Below are 23,178 nucleotides of genomic sequence, written 5' to 3'. Positions count from 1 at the left end.
AACTTATAATGTATGCATTTATGTAATGTGGTTGTATGTACAGTATCGCAAGATAATGTTGAGTCATGCTGGGGATTTTCCACTTTCTATTACAACTTGGACATTTGGCATCTGCATCCAGAGATAAAGCAGCAAAGACTGCGAAATTTCTCCCAGTTGGATCGAGGGCATGGTATTGATTATTGCGAAAGTGGATCCTTCGAATGGGCTGTCAGCGGTCAGGTTACATGGTCAAACAGTAGAAAATCAATGGACGTGATGGGATACTGCTTGAAGGGATCAATGTTTTTAGTACCACAAGAGCATCAATAAAAGCGAGCTGGGGCTTGTCGTTTGTAAATTCAGCACAATTACTGGTTTAAAATGGCTCATAATGACAGGCTGCCACGCTAACTTATTTTGTAGATAATGGCTGCACATCAAATTTTATTTGTCACATCTGTTATGTTTATTTGGCAAGTCTCAATCCTAATGTGGGTATGGGATAACAAGGCATGATAGGAGTAGATGAAGCATCAAGCGCTGCAAGAGATAAACTGGGTTGACAGCAAAAAAAAAAATGTTATTTAATTCTGAGGTTTCAACCTTTTGGAGAAATATTTTAATATGTTGTTTCCTCATTAAACTGAGGGGGTATTGTGACAAAAGTAACAATATTTTAACTTGTTTTTAACTTGCTATTTAAATATGGCAAAAATATAAACAGGATTTGCTTATTTAAGATGAGCATCCCGAGTGGATTTCTCTGCTGAGGTTTTCTTTGGATACTTTAGCAATGCCAATGGCAGGTATATGCACATTGGTATTGCTAATCATTTATTCAGTTTGTGGTATTTGTGTGTATTCATTTGTCAAACTGTTTATTTTGCCTCAGGATTTATTTTTGCTCTTGAACAGAGATTTCAGTAAGTTGGCTTTCTCAGTCGTGTGCAGAGAAAACTAGCAGCTAAAATGTAACCGCATCATACTCTTTCATGAACTACAAATATATGTTGTACCCCATTTTTTTCTTTTTTTTTCTGATTCAATAAAATAGTTTTCAACCATTATTTTCACTGGTCTGTAACCTGTTTGCTCATTTCCGTCGAGTTATTCGTCGTTGATTTCTTTGAAGAAGAATCACTTTTTTATGTAGGCAAATCAATAAATGATTGATCACTGCTCACTCCAATGCATTGGGATGAATAACCAGTTAATTTGTTTTGACCGTTGGGTGGTAATGGTTAAGGAAAGGGAAGGTGATCAAAATATCAGGTTGTCATGAATATCTTATGGGCAGATGGGGCCTCGATTTGCTGTTTCAAGACAATGCATCTTTCCCAATTGTGCTGTATCTCACCTGGCAAATTTCAAATCAAGCCCCCTTTTGCCTTCTGCAAAGTGCCACTGTGCAATCCATTACCTCTAAAGCATTCTAATATGGCTGAAATATAAATGTCAACCTGTCATTCTGACAGTTTTGTAAAAACAACATAGAATTTTGGAACTAGTTGGTTGATCGAGGAACAAACTTCTGAGGAAATGTTCAAATACCTTTTAGTATTTTTACAGTAAAACATATTACATTAAACTTGTGTGCATCAACCATCTTATCTTTCCATCGTAGTCCAAGAAGGAAAACTCTTGTTTCAATATAATATTTTCCACGAAATTAACATTTTTTTCATTAACTTTTTAATGAAATTGTTCCAGCCAAATCCAAGACACACATCAGTGGAAAAACACGGGATGCAGTGAAGTCACAGCGAGCTGCTCAGAGTTCACAGAGGATCTTAAAGCAGGTACTTATGGGAATTAATGAGTGCTGTCTTTAAGATAAATTGTCCATTATAGCTTTGAAGTTCATGCACACTTTATGTTGACAAGTTTTCTTGTAATGCATGTTGTCAGAAATTTAAGGCAGGATCTCCGGCACAGACAATGTTGGCCGAAGCAGTTTTTTTCCAGTGCTATCTGCTTGTGTGAGTCTGTCACGCTCTGTTAGAGGCCTGCTGGTCACATTGCTGAGGAATGGCAGAGGGAATAATTATTGAGACCAATTTATGTCAGTAGCTTGCATTGTAATTGAATACATTTTTATTAGCCAAGTATGTATACATACAAGGAATTTACCTTGGTTTAGACATTGAAATTATGATGTTTGAAGTAAGGACTGAATATATAGTACTGCATTTAACCAGCTGTTTCTTAATCCAATACTTGAGGATTCTCATTCACGTTTCTTTTCAGCAGACAAGATTAAATCCTCAATTGGATTGATCATCTGTGTTTTTGTTGCTGATGTGTTGTGAAATATTTTACTTTTACTTTTTGATTTAGTTTGGAATGGTTTTCGTCGTAATGATTGTTTAGCAAACTTGTGGGTTTTTTTTTCAATCTTGGACAAATGCACCAACTAAAAGCATATTGGTCAGCATGAATGTGTTGGGCTGAAGAGCCTGTTTCTATGTCGTGTGATGGTTTGATTCTAAATGAGTTATATAGTAGCGTTGCATACGCATCCAGGATTTTTTCTGACCACCTGTGCTTTTGTTACTTTGAGAACTCTTCTCACTGAGTTGTACAGTTATATCAAGGCTTCTGTTTTATCTACTTTCTTTTTTAAAATGAAGTTATATAATTTACCTCAAAAGCCAATTAGTCTTGAAAATTTCAAGTTCTAAAAATCTTTTAAGGGGCACAATGGCGTAGCTAATAGAGCTGCTGCCTCAACATTCAATCCTGATCTCTGGTCTGTTTGTGTGGAGAGTTTGCAAATTCTCCCACTCACTAAGTTGATTCCTTCGGATGTTCATGTCTCAAAAATGTGCTCATTGGTAATTTTTTTAAATATACCCACTAGTGAAGGTAGAAGAGGTCCTTGTTTAACTTCCCTTCCAAAAGATAGAACACTCGTGGTGTTGTGTTGAAGTGTTGGCCCACATTTTTGTGAACCCACAACCGCTGGAGGTGAGAACACTGCTACACGAACCATTTAGAAGTCCACATGTTTCTCCATCTTATGCTAAATTATTAATTTGTACACATTTTAACAGTATTCAGTTTCTCCATGGGGGGGGGGAGGGATATCTTAACTTTTAAAGTGTCCATTCTATTTTGCAATTGCCTTTTTATAGGATGACACTGATGAGACTCATTCAGGAAGCCATCTTGCTTATGCTGTAGTGCTGTGTATTCTTGGCCTAGAATACATTGGAATGGGTCAAGCGGAAATAAAGTCCAAGGCTTACCTTGTATACAAACCCTCTGACCTTTTTAAGTTTCTGGAATGTTTTCTACCAGCTTTGCTTTTCTTCAGAACCGTAACCGCTATTGGAATACCAGTGGGAGCTATTTCTTTTGGTTTTGGTTGTAGTGGGTAATTGAGTCCTAGACTAACTCTTGCATGAAGCAATTTGTCCTCTGGTTAATGGAAACTATATATTGCAATTTCTATATGCCTTTGTATAAATGGTTTGGACCCAGCTGCAGCTTAAAACTGAGTGAGGGAGGCTCCCAGATAATAATATCCCACTCCATGTTTTTCAAATTCAAAAGGTTCCCTTTATTTTATACCTAATCGTTTTCACCATTTGTAAATGAAGATATGGCATTAATAGACTGTGATGCGGGATCTCACGATCCTGCTTCACACACACACTCTAAAATTTAATTTTGTCACCTTTGACTAAATTAGTTGAAGATCAGTCCAGAGGAATAATGTAAATGTCGTCCTGGAATATGCAATAAAGCCTGAACATCTCAGTTAGACCTTCCTTTGAGTATGTGTTGGAAAACATGGAAAACAACAAATTAAATATTGCAATTGAAGAAGTGGAAATGGGGAACTGCAGATGCTGGTTTACCAAGGAAAGACACAAAATGTTGGAGCAACTCAGCGAGTCAGGCAGCATCCCAGAAGGGTCTTGACCCAAAATGTCACCCATTTCTTCTCTCCAGAGATGCTGCCTGTCCCGCGGAGTTACTCCAGCTTTTTGTGCCTATACCTGTAGAACATGGATAGGGAAAACTTTAGGTCGGGGACCCTTTTTCAGACTGCCGGAAGAAGGTTCCCTACCTGAAATGTGTCACTTCCATGTTTTCCAGAGATGATGCCGGACCCGCTGAGTTACTCCAGCGCTTTGTGTCTTTCCTATTGCAATTGAACGTTACTTAATTTGGAATTTCAAAGTTATTTTGAGTTAAACGCAGTGCTTGAGAGGGCACTAATTGAAAGGGTCGCTATGCCCAGGCTGAATCAGATTCTTACTTGACTGGTACATTTGGCCATAGTTGGGCAAAGGATAGATTTTATTTTAATTGGTGATAGGAGAGAGGGGACTATTCATAGCCCGAGAAGTTTCTTCATGTTAGTTGCTTTATATTATTAACAATTAGTATAACGATCTGTGCTTTTATTAAAAGTTATTTTTATTTGAGAATTTGAAATCAAATGTTTAATATGCGTTTCTCCTTTAAGCATTTGAAATAAATGTGGTTACCTGAATCCTGTGTGGTGCCTGCTATTGTCTCATGTGGACACTGGAGGGTGCTCTTGCTTTCTATTCATTTGCTATGGAAGCATATTGATGAAAGTTTACTTCAAGCAGTGATAGTGTAACTATTAATCAGACCAAGCAATTGTAAATTTTAAATCTGGATCTCACTTTGTCTGGTTTTAATTATTTGTTGAAGGATATTTTGTGAAGAATCGCCCATGAATGATTATGTGTAGGTAGAGCATGCTGTTTCCATTTTTTTGCCAGCCCCATGTAAAATAACAGTGGATCTTGTTGCTAGGCATCAAGGGTGATATTTTCATCAACCTGACGAAAACTTAATGCATACAAGAACAGAGGAACTGCCCAATACCGTACAAAACTTTTGTTTTGATCTATTATCCTATTGTAAAAATGGGATATTAGTACTGCAGTCTGCAGGCCATTTTCCAGTTAAAATGCCTTCAACTATTTTATGGTCTGCATTTCAACCATATATTGAATCCTATATGCCACACCAGGTCTCCCAGTGAGTTCATCTGAAATAAATTGATAGAATCCTTCTTGTGTCCATGTGAGATATTGCTGAATTAACATTGGATATGCAGATTCAACTTGGGCATAATAGCAATATCTTAGTGAACTATGCTATCCTGCATGGGCTGGGTTTGCTGTTGACAGTATTCTAATATTAACCAACTTATATTGCATTGGTCACAGATAAACAGCATTAAACATTTAAACATGTAATTCTGCTCTAAAAACAGACAGAATGCTGTTACATGACCCATAACTCAATATTTTCATAATTGATTGGATGTGAAAAATATAATGAAACACGGAAATCTATACCGTCTCATAAATTTCCTCTGCTCAGTAAAGCAATTTATATTAAGCCAGTTTAATTTGACAGGGTCATTTGGGTCTCTGTTTCTCATGCTCTCTCTCAATGTAAAATAGTTAAATCTGGAAATTTCTTATTAAATCGAGATGCTGTGTTTTAGTTAAAAATCAATACTTATCGATTGTTTTGTGTGAAACAAAACACTCTAAGATTAAAAATGTAGAATCAGAATTATACTATCGGTGTACTATCTGCAGAGCATCTTTCAAGTTATCTGGCTTTTCATATTATCTTTTGTGCTAATTTTCTTAATATGTCTCTGATAACTTGCTCTAGTTTGATTCCACAGGCACCAATCTATTTCTGTTTCTAATATTACATTTATATGGCCACTCTTCCTCAAAACGTAAATATGCTTGCTTTCAGTCCGAGGATCATTTAACTTTGTTTAAATGTATTTCCTTCCAAAAGGAATACATGTTCTACAGTTGTGTGGTAGATCGTACGTAAACATCTTAATAAGCAGTTGGATAAGCAACATAAACATTTAAAAGCTCTTGAGGTAAATGTTTCAGCAGATCATGTTTATTTTTGTGTGGGAAGGAAATGTAACCACCAAAGTAGGAAAGGTTTGTTAACTTGACCAGTTCAATTAGACAATTAGTAATTTCGGTTTCTCTAAGTTTGGGTTGTGTGAGATGAAGTATTGGTTGTGACAAATGGGAGTGGAGCGTCATTGCAGTGTGGAGTGCAGGTGGTTGTGAAAAGCATTAAGAGAGCTCGATGAAAACCTATTACTTCGAGGGAGTGAGCCTGATTACCTCTCACAGTTCTTCAATCTGTGTAGATGGTGTTATTTGCAAGTGGATACCATGGCCTCAATTGGAATGTGCAACTTTTTCCCCCATAAAATTATCCTTTTTTCAGGAAGCGCAACCTAAAACAATAAGCAGAAACAGGGAATTGCTATCGAGGGAGGAAAAGATGCAATAACCCAAATTTAAAGTTAAGACTTGAAAATAGAAACAAAATGCAAGTATAAACAAAAGCAAAGAGAAGAAACAAGAAAAAATGTTCTTGGGGAATACGTAGAAATTCGTTCTACTCGTAAGAAATTTGTCCTACTAAACTAGTGTGATATATTTTGATTGATTCATTGAAAAATACAGTATGGAAACGGGCCCTTTGGTTTACCGTCTCCACGCCAGCCATCGGGTCATCGATTCACACTTGTTCTATGTTATTCCACTTTCTCGTCCACACCCTACATACCAGAGGCAATGCACAGAAGTCCATTAACCTGCAAACCAACATGTCTGGGATGTGGAAGAAAGCAGGTGCGCCCAGAGAAAACCAATGCAGTCTCAGAGAAAACATGCTATCTCCACACAGACAGCTGCTGAGGTCAAGATCAAGCCCAGGTTTCTGGAGCTCTGAGGCAGCAGCTCTACCGGCTGCTCCACTGTTGCTGCCCGACAGTTTGCAAATGTCACCAATAAATTTAGTAGTGGCAAAATATTGTGCTTTCTTGAAATAGTCAACAATGGTAGAGTTCATAAACCAGTGAGACATTTCAACGGTCTTTACTCATCTATGACTTGTTTTAATATTTACTGAGTCCAACATATTTGAAAAGACGATTATTGCAAATTACTTCCATAGCCGCTAATATGCAACCATAAACCTCATCACATTATGACATTGGGATTTCATGTTTCATAGTCCAGTTAAGGGGGTTGGAGATCGCAACCTTCACGTGGTTCGCCCTGTTTCGACGAATGCAATCAGCCTGGCGTGCACAATCAAGTAAGATCCAATAGAACAAGCTGTCCTACAAGTTTAGGCTGTGCACACCATAGGCAAGAAGAAGAAGCCCAGTTAAGAACATGTGATTTGCTTAATATTCATAACTTGAAATTTTGTACTATTATGGAATAAAATCAATAAATGTGACTCAAGAAATCTTTCAATGAGTGGTCAAATATTTTGTCCATTGTTGCGGTGATTATTGAGGTTTTTGTAAGGTAATCTGGATAACCGATCTAATACAGAACTGGGTTATCATCTTGATAAAAGAAATGAAGCTGAACTATGAGAAGTGTGGATAAAATTATGCTTTACGGCTCCATACCTGATTAATTCCAGTTAGCTTCAGATGCATAGTATATTAAAAAAGACCAAATTGTTGTTTTGTTTTGCAAATTGCAGGGATTTTGTTCCTGGTGTCATGATCAATAAGGGATGTGTGTGAGGTCAAGCTTCAAGTATTGCGCAGCTGAGGAGATTGTTGGGACTATTGATTGGGACAAAGGATGTTCGTGTGGAGACTGGAGAGACTACACTGTAGGAGATGGTTCAAATCTATCTTTATAAGCAAAACCATGTAGGCATTTTTAACAATAATGTATGGAATTTTAATTTAAAAGTAAACATTACAATTCTATTTTTAATATTTGCATCTCCATACTTCAGTGTTCACCTCTGTGCCAGATTATTAAATAAATATCAACTTTCTAGCAATGGCAATAAGAATCTTTGTAATATTCCTATGTTTGTCCTATATTCCTGGATAGAGTGACTGGAGGTAAATCCTGACCTCGTACTGCCAATACTCCTCGGCAGCTGGTTCGCAATGACCCCTGTATGTAGCTAATGGAGGGTAAAATTCCAGGATTCGGCTGTACAGTCATATCCTTCTCCTTATGCCTTGATTGACAGTTATTGAACGGTAACAAATAAGTAGTGTCGGGCTGGGTGGTAGCTGGGAGACAGAAGATGACCTTTCCATTAGCCAAATGGTACCTTAGTCTGTGCAGTTGGATAGGGTTACATACATGTAATTTTCTATCTGATTTCTTCTGGGTAAAACTGATTTTGCTATTAAACAAGTCTTTGCAAATTGCTAGTACTAGTTTTGCACAATTTATAACATTTTGGTTTCCTAATCTCATTAAAGCAAGTTATGCTTTATGGAAGAAGCACTTTTCATAGAAGGTTGTGTTCTATATACCAGACAATCTTTTCATTGAGAGTTTGAGGGGTTTTTCTGGACCTTACAGTATTGTTAATCATCTGTTGTAGTAGTGCAAGACATCAAGGTCATTTTCTCCTCAAAAGATTCAAATTTTAGTATCAATACATCTAACAAGTAGTTTTGGGTTAACTTGCAGGGTTTTACAGTAGTAGCTGTATAAATCAAACCAGTAAACTATTATTTGTTGAAGGTGAGGGAACGTTGAACTAACTGCGAGTGTAGATCAGCAAATATAAATGTTAAGTGAAGAAAGGTCCCGACCTGATAAGGTGTCAGTCTATTACTCTGCACAGATGCTGCCTGATCCACTGAGTTCCTCCTGTAGTATGTTTTTAACTCGATTCCAGAATCCGCAGTCTCTTATCTCCAAATGTAACTGTTAGTTGTGATTGAGATTTGGTTCATGATTAACACACAGGCCACAGACTGTTACATGACAAAGTTTGTAGAAGGCAAAACAAATATATTGTGATAATTTAGTAATGACACGATTCTGTTTTTCAACAGCAAATGAGCTAAGACAGGAGTAGAGTTGCATGATTTTTGCTGAGATGGGATTAGTTGGTCATGCCGATTTAATGGATGGTTGGTTAGTTAGCAGCTCGTCTCAGGGTCAAAGCTGGCACAGAGGCTGCTAGTAGCCTGGTTTGATTTTGGGTAGACGGTGATGATAATTATTTGTCAGCGAAGGGAGTCGGTGACAAGAACAAGGGCGGCACAGTGGCGCAGCGGTAGAGTCACTGTCTTGCAGGATTCCATCCTGACTACGCATGCTGTCTGAATGGAGTTTATACCCTCTCCCTGTGACCACGTGGGTTTTCTCCGGGTGCTCCGGTTTCCTCATGTCTCCCAAAGACGTACAGGTTTGTAGGTTTAATTGGCTTCTGTAAATTGTCCATAGTGTGTAGGATAGAACTAGTGTATGGGTGATCGCTGGTCTGCGCTGATTCTGTTGGCCGAAGGGCCTCTTTATACGCTGTCTCTCTAAACTAAACTGAAAACAGGTGCTTCAATCTCCCCAATAGTTGGACGAATTAAGGCTTAATTTCTCATGGTTTAGAGAAGAGAAGAAAGTAATTCACTTGATCAACTATATAAACTTTGGATAGATTCTTCATGTTAATCTAACATTTGTGTTTGCCCATCATTCCAAGCATTGATTGATAATAGTTGGCACAAAAAAGTAGCAGTCCGCAATATTGAAAAATATCATTTGATTGATCTGTTTGTGACATTCAAGACTCTTTTTTACTGTCCATGTAGAGACAGTTTTTGATCTTTACTCATTGTAATCAAATTAATTCCTATCTTAATGTAACCAATTCTAATTGTAGGTTCCCATCATGACTGCAGGCATTTCGGTGAAGATAGACAAAATGTTGGAGTGACACAGCGGGACAGGCAGCATCTTTGGAGAGAGGGAATGGGTGACGTTTCGGGTGGAGACCTTTCTTCAGACTAAAAAGGCTCTCAACCCATAACGTCACCAATTCCTTCTCTCCAGAGATTCTGCCTGTCCCGCTGAGTTACTCCAGCATTGGTGTAAACCAGCATCTGTAGTTCCATCCTGCACAGGCATTTATGGTGTTGTTTTTGAAACAAGAGCTTGCCTTTATTCCCACGTTCACCAGCTCCTGTCTTCATACCAGGTGAATATTCGCCAGGTGGATATGTTATCCATTCTACCATCAAAGTTCTCCAGTTTCTGATGATTTAGTGCATATGTTTGATCGTGTGACCCTTTGTCTAATTCCCTTTAACTCTGGTTCACTGCTTTGAAGTGAGTTTACTTTATGCACAGTTATGATGATGTTTATCTGTGTGATCCTCAGATGTAGCAAACTACTGTGTAGTATGATTAGAAACTAGATGGTCAAACAGCATTTGAAATGGTTGAGTAAATCATGTGTAGGAAGGACTGGTTTAAACTGAAGATAGACACAAAATGCTGGAGTAACTCAGCGGGACAGGCATGATCTTCAGGGATGCTGTCTGTCCCGCTGAGTTACTCCAGCATTTTGAGTCCTTCATTTTATTGGGTTTGTTAGATATTTTTCTTTTAAACAGAATTAACTATATATTAAAGTGGTAAAATTCACAGTTTCAATTGAAAAGTGACACGCTGTCAAATGTTCTGAACTGCGGGAGTAAATTATGAAAGGTTACCAATTTCTTAAACCTTATCAAACTTTTGCATGCCTGTGTTTTACTTGTGGGTGTTCTTATCCAGTTTCTCCTCATATTCATCCTGTTGGTTAGTTACACAAGGTGCTGGCAATCTTCTGGCATCTCATCAAAAAGGCAATTCTCCATTTTTTTTTGAGCTGATGCAATAGAAATATTCAGTCGGAAGAAGGGTTTCAGCCCGAAACGTTGCCTATTTCCTTAGCTCCATAGATGCTGCTGCAGCCGCTGAGTTTCTCCAGCATTTTTGTCTACCTTCGAGTTTCCAGCATCTGCAGTTCCTTCTTAAACAATAGAAATATCTGGTTGATGACCATCATTGTATGTTTAATTTGTACCCGTAAACTCTTTAACACATAACATTTGTTTCGAGAAATCGTTGGTAATTTAAATCATACTTTGTTGGCAGATGTCAGCTTCACTTATTATGTGGTTACTCGTGAATTAAAAAAAAAAATGCAGCTTGAAGCACCTCTCCATAGTGCACAACAGGGAAGTGGAACAGACATAGCAATATAGAAACAAGGAACTGCAGATACTGGTTTACAAAAAAAAAGAGGCACAGTAATCCAGTGGGCCAGGCAGCATATCTGGAGAACATGGATGGGTGATGTTTGGGGTTGGATCGCTTCTTCAGGTGGATTGTGGGGATCGGGAGGGGGGGGGGGAGCAAAAGAGAGAAGGGGCAGGACCAAGCCTGCAAAGTTTTTGGTGGGTCCAAGTGAGTGTGGTTTTGATGGGCAGATGCTTGGACAAAGACCAGAGATGACAAAACGTGAGGTATGAGACAAAAGGTTTGAGGAGGTTTGAATTGTGAATCTAGTGGAAGGAATGTAGGTGGGAGGGGAAAAATAGGTGAGTCCTGATGGGGGGGGGCGGAGAGGGTGAGAGAAAGGGGGTAGAGGATGAAGGGGGAGGGGGGAGGAGTTTAATTTCCTAAGATTGGAGAATTCCATTTTCGTACTGTTGGGCTGTAAACCACCCAAGCAGAATATGAGGCGGTGTTCCTTCAGTTTGCGTGTGGCCTCACTCTGTCAGTGGAGGAGGCCCAGTACGGAAGTGTCAGAATGAAAATCAGCTTACCCATTTATTGCTGTTTGCATGAACAAGTTATTGTTTGCATGAACATGTAACTCCATTACATACAGTAACTAGATTTCAGAATAGTTAATTGCTGGAATATTTCTTAAACACTTAATAAGATGTTATACAAATACAAGTTTTTTTTCATTCAACAATGAAAGTCAATTATTATGTGGAGAAAATACTGTCAATTTTTTAATCTAAAATTGAATACCGTACCTTAGGGCAGCGCAGTGGCAGAGTTGCTGCCTTACAGCACCAGAGTCCTGGGTTTGATCCTGACTATGATTGTTGCCTGTATGGAGTTTATATGTTCTCCATGTGACCATATGGGTTTTCTCCGGGTGCTCCCGTTTCCTCACACAGTCCAAAGATGTGCAAACTTGTAGGGTAATTGGCTTCTGTAAATTGTCCCTAGTATGTAGTGTAGAACTAGTGTACGGGTGATCGCTGGTCGGCGCGGACTAGCTGGGCCGAAGAGCCTGTTTCCATGTTGTATCTCTAAACTAAACTAAAAATAGTGTTCAAGTCGAAGCCATGATTTTAAAATGTAACTTGGCAGTATCTTAGGGCTAAAATAGTGCTCAACTTCTTCATAAACCTATGCGCGAAGATAAAATAAAATTTTGACACTTTAAACCAATTCTCTTCAAGATTCAAGTTGAAGGCTGTTAGGCTATTGCGGAGTGACATCAGTGATTAGTGAGATCACTGGGCTGTGGGGAAAGCCACCCAAGAAGCTTTGTGCATGTTTTTGATTCCAGATACCTTTTACTGCTCTGTGAAATGAGTTGTGCTCTCCTTGTTAATTCCAAATTCCTGCTAATGTTAGCACACTGCTTTAGCGTTTAATTGTTTGAGTACCATTGCATCATACCTTGTTTCTATCCACACAATTCCCCGTGCCTGTTTGATCATATGGACAGGCTGCAGCCTCCCAGGTTTCTGCCAGTTTTGATTGCACATGAAAAGCACCAGGGACAATCTAGGGAACCATTCTGCTTTTGATTTTTTTTTTTTTTACCTCTTTCTGGTATTTTAGGTAGTGGTGTGGGAATCTTTGAGAATCAATGCATCCTAATGTGGAATGATAAATAGAATGCTGAAAATTCTATTGATCTACCAATTTATCATATACTTCAACATGTTCAAATCAAAGCAATTTGCTTGTAGATTTCTGCAGAACCTGTGAAATGTACTGATAGTTTTACATTCACCACTCTTAACTGTTGATATGCAAGTTGACTACAGCTCTGTAATATAGTGTGAGATTGCCTATTATATGACTTACACTGTTCATGGAACAGCCCTCTTCATTTCTACTGCAGGCTGAAAAATCCTTGCTGAGTACTGTTGGGGAGAAGAACACAGTTGAGAAGAGTCCAACAAAAGGTCGGCAGCCCCGAAAGATTGATTTGAGAGCACGCTACTGGGCATTTCTCTTTGACAACCTCCGACGAGCAGTGGATGAAATTTACATCACTTGTGAGTCAGACCAGAGTGTGGTAGAATGTAAGGTATGATATCTTTTTTTTTTTCCTATATCGCAGTTGTTTGTTAGATACTTTTACTCATCTACATTACTTATCCAGCCAAACCATTTTTGCAGATTCAGATTCAGATTCAACTTTAATTGTCATTGTCAGTGTACAGTACAGAGACAACGAAATGCAGTTAGCATCTCCCTGGAAGAGCGACATAGAATATGAGCAATAAATACATCTATTTACATGCATACAGTCATAGTGTTTTCCTGGTGGGAGGGTGGGTGGGAGGAGGGGGGGGTGATTGGCAATCACCGAGGTACATTGTTGAGTAGTGTGACAGCCGCAGGGAAGAAGCTGTTCCTGGACCTGCTGGTCCGGCAACGGAGAGACCTGTAGCGCCTCCCGGATGGTAGGAGGGTGAACAGTCTATGGTTGGGGTGAGAGCAGTCCTTGGCGATGCTGAGCGCCCTTCGCAGACAACGCTTGCTTTGGACAGACTTTTTTTATTTTTTTTTAATTGTTTGATTTGGGTGAAAGTCCCTCTGAGAATAATTTACACATTACAAGTTCGGAAAGGAGTGCCAATCATATTGTACACGTACTTGTTGTAATTAGTGTAGAAAATAATTAGTACCTTAGATTAAATAGGCATTATGTGTGAAAGAAACCTGTTCAGGAAAGCTTGACAGACTTTCAATGGAGCTAAGTAATCCAGGATTGGAAGTGAAGCTCTGTACTGATATTTGTAATGAAAATATTGCATTTCCGTGCAAATATTCAAAACAAATCCTGAAAAACCTAAGCACAGAAAGAGGAAGATCTACCACTGGGATAGAATTTGCCTTCTCACTGAATCCAACATTTCCAGGAAGAACATTCACACTGTTACTTTCCTAAACTATGAACAAGGTCTTTTAGGCTCTATTTTTATACATCAACAACCACTTTCTGCAGGAGACATTTGTGGTTCTCGTAGCACAGATACTACGGTTTGATGAATGTGCGATTATCATAACATTTTGCATTCTTGCATCCATACTTAATTCTGTATATTTTCAAAGTAGCATTGCCTATCATCCATATACATTAACCTAACTTTAAAGAGGGAAGAGATCCTTGCTACATGAAGGATGTGCCATAATTCTCGTCCACTGAGAACCTACAACATAGAAAAGTGCAGCACAAGCATAGCCCTTCGGCCCACAATGTCTGTGCTAGAACACAATGCCAAGATAAACCTATCTCCTCTACCTGCTCATGATCCGTAACCCTCCATTCTCTACATTTCCATGTGCCTATCTAAAAAGGTTTTAAACTCTGCTTCCACTGCCACCCTCGGCAGCACGTCCCAGGCACCCAAGTCAGGCGAGTGTCGTCATTTAATGAAATCACATGATCATTTCATTTTTGATCAGGGTACAGACTTATCAATGATTTCTTCTTCCTGGCTAATTTAAATGGAGTTTATAGATGACACAGCCCGCTGGCTGTGAATGCATTGATTGCTAACAGTAGATGGCAGTATTGAGGTTTGGTATTTTTTGGACATTCTTGTGTTTCCTGTTTAATGTCTAAATTGGGCTTATAACCCTTACTAGCAGGCAACGTATCAGAACATTCCTGCATTCATGTCAGATTATAAAGAGAGATTGATGAGCAGTTTTAAACTAGTGCATGGGTGGCATGCAATCGCCTGGTGTATTTTCTGTCCAGTTTTTGATAAGTTTGTTTTCATTCAAAACTATTTTCAGACTCTGATTAATTCACCAACGTTTAAATTGTTGGTCACAATTTTCCACGTAGATTAATACATCACTCACAACATCAGTGGATTAGTTGTGCTGAATAAGATAAACACATTTTGTAATAGAGACATTTTGGTGCCAAGCTCAAGGTTGTAAATTATTCAGAACTCAAAGAAATGCCAGCAGTAAAGTCTAAAGTGTAAGCATTCCAAATAAATCTCAGCTAAAATTGGCTTAGTTGTTATATCATAATCAGAAAGTTATGGGATCAAGGCTTGTTTCTGAATGTGAGCACCAAATCTAGTTTTGACAATCTTTGTCAATGCACTGCAGTTAGCTGTTGCAGTTGCCATTTTTGGATAGATTATTAAATTGTGTCCCCTATCTGCCCATATAACGAGGGGGAAAAAAGTCCCAGGTATGGTTCATAAAATAGTGAGAACTTCTACAGTAGTCTTGATCAATAGTTTTCCTTCATCCGACCTCACTATAGACTGTTAAAGAGGGCACTCAATTAATTAGCTGGATATGAGACCTTAACAGCATCCACAGAATTGTCAGTGTGAAAAGAAATAACTTGTGGGTATGTGATGTGCTTTGGAATGTTCTGAGAGCAGACTAAAATACCACAAATTTGGATACTCCATTTTTTTAATGTATATTGTTCATTCAGAAACTTTTTTTTACAATAATTTTTAGACTAATATTGAATCCACGTTCTTAAGGTTAAAGAGTGAAAAGTTCATTTTATATTTAAGATAAGTTGGAATGAATCATTAAAGCCAATGTAGTGATTGGCTCAACATTTTGGCTCAGGGCAGCATGGTGGCACAGCGGTAGAGTTGCTGCCTTACAGTGCTTCTTGCAACGCCAGAGTCCCGGGTTCGATCCCGACTATGGGTGCTGTCAGTACAGAGCTTGTACGTTTTTTCCGTGACTGCATGTTTTTTTTCCCCCGAGATCTTCGGTTTCTTCCCACACTCCAAAGACGTACAGGTTTGTAGGTTAATTAGCTTGGTATAAGTGTAAATTGTCCCTAGTGTGCGTAGGATAGAGTTAATATGCTGTGACCGCTGGTCGGTGTGGGCCAAAGGGCCTGTTTCCGCGCTGTATCTCTAAACAAAACTCAACTAAATTTTCCCATTGTGTCTGGAGATAACAATGTGGTGACTAATACAACAACAAAAAACCTTTCTCTTGCTCCAAGCATAGTGTTGGATTTCACTTTTATTTCATGAAAAAAAGCACTTTGGTTAATTTACAAACATGTGTAAACAGCCAGCAAGTTTATTTGCTTTAAATCTCACGATAGAAGTAAACCATTTGAGTGGCAACAGCATTCTCTTCCCTGAATCGGAATGTTGTGGGTTGATTCGGGCTCCGTGCAGCTCTGCTGAATGGGAATGCTTCTGGCTCAAAATTAAAGATCAACTTCCTACAATTCATTGAATTATCCATTGAAGCCCACAGAATCATCTTGCATATGTCGGACTAATAACCCTTTCAACAGCTTTAATGACAACAAGTCATTGAAGGACCACTTCTATCATGGCACCAGACTGATATTCTTCCAAAAAATGAAACTATTATTTGAGTAATAGATTGAAATCACCCGAATCACAGCAATGAGATCTGCCTATATCCAAGTTATTTTGTTACAGAACATAAATCTGCTCTGATGATTTAAACACATTCTGGGAGTTAACAATTATCTTTGTGTTTTTGTTTAATTTGTACAGATATGTACATGGTTAATTTTGCTTTTTAATGGAAGGCATGTATAATTATTGATTCCAGTATAATTCTGTCAATCAGTATAATATCATATGTTCAGTTGACAGGGGCTCTGGTGCCTGGTTGTGGTTGGAAGTGCAGATGGGAGAATTGCGGTTAGGTGGTAGATGGGTTAGTTGTGTAAGAAGATCAGCTGTTTTGTACATTTTTCTTTTCTAGTCTGGACTGTGCCTTAGGCTGTACAAAAGCATTTGCTGTTAATGGTTCAAAAATCCACAAATTTAAACCACAAAATGCATTCACTGTGAGTAGCTTGATGCTCTAGGCTAATGGATCCGATGATAAATGACAATGAAAGCCTTTGGGGACGTAGAACAATTTCTCTCACATGGCCAGGTTACCCTGAAGGGTTCATAAACACACTCTGTAGCAATAACTGGACGTGGAGTGTTTGATGTCAAATGCTGGCAGTTTTCTCTGCTGTTTCTGGCTATTCTATCTGTGTGCACGACAATAAGGAATGACAAGTGCTAATGTTACAATTACATTTTATTTGCCATGTACAAACAATTAATCTGTCTTAAGCATATAGTAAAATGTGAAAGAATGGGATAGATTTGCACTCCTTGGAAATGGCCTTACCACACAGTTTCAGTTTGAACTATTGGAAAATACTTATTTATGCAGTCACAGTTTACAAGGAGTCTAATAATATCCTTATAAACAAGAACAAGATGAAGTTTCATTGCAGTTGTTGCTTTCTGCTGTGTGGCTCACAAGGAGGCTCACATTTAGTAATGTGATTCTTTTTGTTTTTTTAAGTTACATGAAATGTCTAAAACATTTACATTTGAACAGTGGCTTAATCCTGTGAATCTGCTGGCACACTATACCCTTTAATAGAAAAAGTGGTATATAAAATATACACACACACACACACACACACACACACACACACACACACACACACACATTATATATATATATATAGGAAGAAGGGATGTGACCCAAAACGTCACCTATACCTCCTCTCAGCCTGTCCCGCTGAGTTACTCCTGCGTTTTGTGTCTATCTTCGATTTAAACCAACATCTCCAGTTCTTTCCTACACATATATACGTCTGGAGAAGGATCTCGACCTGAAACGTCACCCATTCTTTCTCTCCAGAGATGCTGCCGTTCCGCTACATTACTCCAGCATTATGTGTCTATCTCCGGTTTAAACCAGCGCCTGCAGTTCCTTCCTACACATGGAATATATAGTTATCAGCTTCATAACACTCTCACCTATGAGTTAGAATAAATTTTAGGCTGCTGTTCCATTGTGGTAGTTCCCAATGTAACGGAGGTGCCAGTTTAAATTCCATTTGGAATATTTTGGAGGACCAAGAAACCAAGAACCAGGCTCAGAATGAGACAATTGAGGGCTTATCTACTGTAGGCACGGAAGGTTCCACCACATTGTTTCAAAGAAGAGCAGTAGAGTTCTGCTCAGTGTTCTAGCCAATATTTATCCCTTGCTCGGCGTTACTACAACAGATTATCATATCATTATGACCTAACAACTTGTCATCATCTGCTGAATTAGCTGGTGCTTTCTTGTGACAACAATGATCATGTTTGGAAGGTATTTAATTAGCTGTAAAGCGCTTTGCGATATCTTGGCTAAATTGTGGAAGGTAATTAAAATTTGTTTCTTTAAGCTTATAATCAGTATCTGGGGTTAAATGTTTGTATTTATAAAATTCTGTCATTTGAACTTAAAACATTTAATTTTAAAAAGGCGGTTTAAAGTTTGTAGTTCTGTAAATGTGTGTGGATCATTGGTTGAGGTTTGGGTATGCAGAGAACTCAAAGCAAGTTAATCTTAGAAGTATATCAATGACAAATTTCATCATAGACTTGCGCTGGGTCTCAATTTGTTCTCAAATGTCAGATTGCTAGGTAATAGTGACATTGTCAGTTTTTTTTTGTTAGAAGTAAGTCCAATAATGTGGTGCCACAGTACCTAATACGTATTGACATATTACATTTCATATACAACTTCTTATTTTTAATTTAATAATAAACCAGGAGTAAGGAAGAAAAGAGTAGAAAAAGCGAATTATCATAGAGATTGGTGCGTGAGATAGTAAAGTAGCCCGGAAGAAGCGAGAAGTACATGAAAAGGTACAGAAGGATGGAGAAAAGAAAGAGAGAGAAAAGAAGAAATAGAGAGAGAAAGAGAAAGAAAAGAAGTTTAAAAAAAAAAAAAGGAGATTGAGGGAGATATACCTATTTAATGTGTTCAAAAGAGAACTGCAGATGCTGGAATATCGAAGGTACACAAAATTGCTGGGGAAACTCAGCGGGTGCAGCAGCATCTATGGAGCGAAGGAAATAGGCGACGTTTCGGGCCGAAACCCTTCTTCAGACGGCTAGTGAGTGTATGGCCTACTCCTGCACCTATTTTCTATGTTTCTAATTCCAAGATGAGGCAAAATTGTTTTTTTTTGAGGTAGTGAGTCTTTGGAACTCTCTTTCTTAAAGAGCAGTGAAAGCAGAGTCTAAATATTTTAATAGTAGTGGTGAATGGATAATTGTTAAACAAGAAGTAAAAGGATACCGCAAGTAGACGGTAATGTGGAACTGAGAATATAATTATTGAGTGGCAGTTGGTTTAGTTTAGTTTGGAGATACAGCGCAGAATTGGGCCCTTCGGCCCACCAAGTCTACACCGACCAGTGATCCCCGCACATTAACACTATCCTCCACACATGAGGGACAATTTACATTTATACGCAGCCAATTAACCTTCAAACCTGTGAGCCTTTGGAGTGTGGGAGGAAACGGAAGATCTCGGGGGAAAACCCACGTGCACACGGGGAGAATGTGCAAACTTCATACAAAGAGAAACCGTATTCAGGATCGAACTCTGGTCTCCGGGGCTGTAAGGCAGCAATTCTGGAGACCAAATCACTAAGAATTGGTCTGCTTTACTTGCTAGGAGGAGTTGCATTTCTTCAAGATGTGACGTTTCCGACATATTTGAAATCCACATTTTAAGCGTTGGTGATGACGCATTTTTCCAAAATTTAAGTATGTTTTTTTGCCGACCGTGTCAGTTTGTACCGATGGTTTAAGAGCTGTGACGATTAACATTTCATTTCAGTTTGCATTTTTGAGACATGGGGTGAATAAGTGTTTGCCACTATGCTAGAGGAACAAGAACTTCTAGGGTTTTGGCACCTTCATTGGTGACCATCACAGTTTGATGGTTCTGCATTGAAGAAAGCCAGAAGGTCATAATACTGTCATTTATTTCTCAGATGTAGGGTTTGGGGGCAAAGGGGTTAGCTGAGACTCCAGACTAGCTTATTCTCAACAACCAAGCCTGCCTACACAATACACAAAATGCTAAAGTAACTCAGCGGGATAGGCAGCATCTCTGGATAGAAGGAATAGGTGATGTTTTGGGTCGAGACCCTTCTTCAGACTGAAAACTGAAGAAGGGTCTCGACCCGAAATGTCACCCGTTCCTTCTATCCAGAGATGTTGCCTGTCCTGCTGAGTTACCCAGCATTTTGTGTCTGTCTTTGGTGTAAACCAGCATTTGCCGTTCCCTCCTTCACATTTTGTCTGCTAACACAATGTTCCTCTTATGATTTGCCTTCCAGAATATGGTGCACACAACTGCCTTATACCTTAGTCCAGTCCTTAATCCAGTCTTCTGCCCCACCTATGGCAAATTCTGCAGATTCCACATTGAACTCATAAGTCACCTTAGAATTTGCAGATCTGGAGTAGAAACAAGTCATCCTTGCTGGGGGACCAGCTAAGAAGAGGTGTGAGGGAGACGGATTGACATGAAGCATGAGGAAAATCTTTCCGCGCACTTTGAAATATGTCACTTTTAATGATTTATTTGCTCTCTTTCAAAACAATTTGAAGTTGAAAGTCTTTTATATTTCCAATATATTGAAAATAGCTATTAAGCCAAGGTATATTTGCATTTGAGGATTATTACCTGTTTGTCACAAATGAATAAAAGGTTTGATGCTTTTATAACAAAGCCGAGAAATCTGGACAAAAATGTCACTATTCAACAAACTTATTGTGGCTTTCCGGATTTCTTAGGTCACAAAAAAGTTTCAGACTAGTGATGTTTAAGAAGGAGCTGCAGATGCTGGAAAATCGAAGGTAGACAAAAATGCTGGAGAAACTCAGCGGGTGCAGCAGCATCTATGGAGCGAAGGAAATAGGCAAAGTTTCGGGACGAAACGTTGCCTAATTCCTTCGCTCCATAGATGCTGCTGCACCCGCTGAGTTTCTCCAGCATTTTTGTCTGCTTTCAGACTAGAGATGGTCTGATTAATGCTGAAAATTCATCTAGACGCCAGTTTCTTCAAGATAACCTTAACTTTCATACGTTTGTACTTCAGCTAGTGATGAGGAGCAAAGATCTGGCAAATGGAATATGATGTGAGAAAATGTGAAGTCTGAACATTTTGACAGAAAAATAAGAAAAGAGAAACATTTAGTTAAACGTTGCAAGCTCTGGCTATCGCCATTAATGATTTGCTGAAGGCTAGTAAGAAGGTGTAGTATGAAAACAAACACTATTGACGTTTATTACAAGGGACATTGAATATAATAGGAAGTTTTACCTCCGATATATAAGGCATCAGTGAGATCACCTCTGGAGTACTTTGCATGGTATTAATCTCTTTATTCGGAGAAAGATTTGGATGGATACATCACAGAAATTTACTGGGCTCATAAAATATGAAGTAAGTTTGAAAGAATATACTTGAATCCAGTGGCATTTAGAAGAGTCATGGGTGTCTTATTCTAAATGTGAGATCCAATAATGTATTGACAGAGTGAATGTGGAGAGGATGTTTTGTTCCTGTGGAGAATCTTTCTAATTCCAAGATGAGGCAAAATTGTTTTTTTTTGAGGTAGTGAGTCTTTGGAACTCTCTTTCTTAAAGAGCAGTGAAAGCAGAGTCTAAATATTTTAATAATAGTGGTGAATGGATAATTGATAAACAAGAAGTAAAAGGATACCGCAAGTAGACGGTAATGTGGAACTGAGAATATAATTATTGAGTGGCAGTTGGTTTAGTTTAGTTTGGAGATACAGCGCAGAATTGGGCCCTTCGGCCCACCAAGTCTACACCGACCAGTGATCCCCGCACATTAACACTATCCTCCACACATGAGGGACAATTTACATTTATACGCAGCCAATTAACCTTCAAACCTGTGAGCCTTTGGAGTGTGGGAGGAAACGGAAGATCTCGGGGGAAAACCCACGTGCACACGGGGAGAATGTGCAAACTTCATACAAAGAGAAACCGTAGTCAGGATCGAACTCTGGTCTCCGGGGCTGTAAGGCAGCAACTCTGTCGCTGCACGGCTGTGCCACCCAAGGTTCTTGCCTCATGAAAAAGATTGTTTGTATCAGCTCTAGTGAACACTGTGATTAGAGTCATACAGCATGAAAACAGGCCCCTTGGGCTAACGTATACATGCCAACCATGATGCCCATCTCCACAAATCGCATTTGCCTGTGTTTGACACGTATCCCTCTAAACCTTTCTTATATTTTACATTCATTTGATTAAATTATCCCTCACACTTTGAAGCTGAAAAGAGAACACAAGGCAAGCAAGTATGTGGCAATGATTTAACCCTTCGCACACTATGATTATTCTGGTGAATGTGGGCTATTCCAGTTCCATGGCCAAAATGCCTGTGGTCATGAGGGTTGTTACGTCAGACTGGGTCTGTGCATGGTTATGTGCATCACTTCCTCACTTTTGAATTTGAATCCCTTTGAGATATAGGCCACAATTCCATTAGCCTCTTTGATTACTTCCTGCACAAGCCTATAGTGCTTTTTGTCTTGCATGAGCACCCAAATCCTTTGCTCTTGCACAACCTGCAGAATTTGTGCATTAAAGAAATATTCTGATTTGTCCCTGTCAGATTCAAAGAGGATGATAATGCATTTCCTATATTGAACGCCACAGAACTATAATTTTGCCCAGTCATTCCTTTCATATCCTTCAGAACTTCCTGCTACCGTTTAAACAACTTATTGTGCATTTTATTGAAGCCATTTACAAATCTGAGAACACATCTCTTTTGTCTGTCATTAATATCTGTTGAGCTACACTTTCATCCATCGAGACATCTTACTGATCAATAGACAACACCTTATCCTTTATGTCTGTTTCCATCCCCCTTTTGACCAATTACTAATCCCTATTACATGCCTATTAACGAATTTGCAGCATAATGGATATTAGAGGTTGTAAAATAATAAGACCTTTGGAAGTGCGTAGTGAGTCTATCAAGCTTTTTTTTTTAATATCAAAGTAAAGAAAACAAGGAGACAAAAGGGAAACCATGCAAAACCACGAGCAATTGTTGGAAAAAAAATGCCAACATTTAATAATATAATTTGTTTATAGGGACAGTGCATATTAATGAACATTTGCATGTAAATATGCGAGATTGTAGCCAATCAGTAGCTAACTTCCATCTCTAGTCCCAGGCAAAGGTAGGTGAAGTGTCTTGCCCAAGGACACAACGACAGTACAC

The 23,178-nt window shown here is 38.8% G+C and overlaps 1 protein-coding gene across 2 annotated transcripts in view; it reads left to right on the top strand.

Moving 5' to 3' along the window:
* The window catches only part of scaper (S-phase cyclin A associated protein in the ER), a 228,012-nt gene that overhangs the window by 19,031 nt on the left and 185,803 nt on the right, over positions 1-23,178 (top strand). Inside the window, exons 3-4 of one of the 2 annotated variants that reach the window (XM_033015029.1) lie at positions 1,693-1,781; positions 12,952-13,140. In XM_033015029.1, the coding sequence (XP_032870920.1) occupies positions 1,693-1,781; positions 12,952-13,140 (278 nt within the window). Of the gene's footprint in view, positions 1-1,692; positions 1,782-12,930; positions 13,141-23,178 lie in introns of both variants that reach the window. The other variant, XM_033015028.1, reaches the window with a different exon arrangement.

Source organism: Amblyraja radiata, chromosome X (assembly GCF_010909765.2).
Source record: "Amblyraja radiata isolate CabotCenter1 chromosome X, sAmbRad1.1.pri, whole genome shotgun sequence".
Classification (NCBI taxonomy): domain Eukaryota; kingdom Metazoa; phylum Chordata; class Chondrichthyes; order Rajiformes; family Rajidae; genus Amblyraja; species Amblyraja radiata.
Note: the sequence above shows the minus strand (reverse complement) of the source record. Positions and strands in the feature narration are given on the sequence as shown.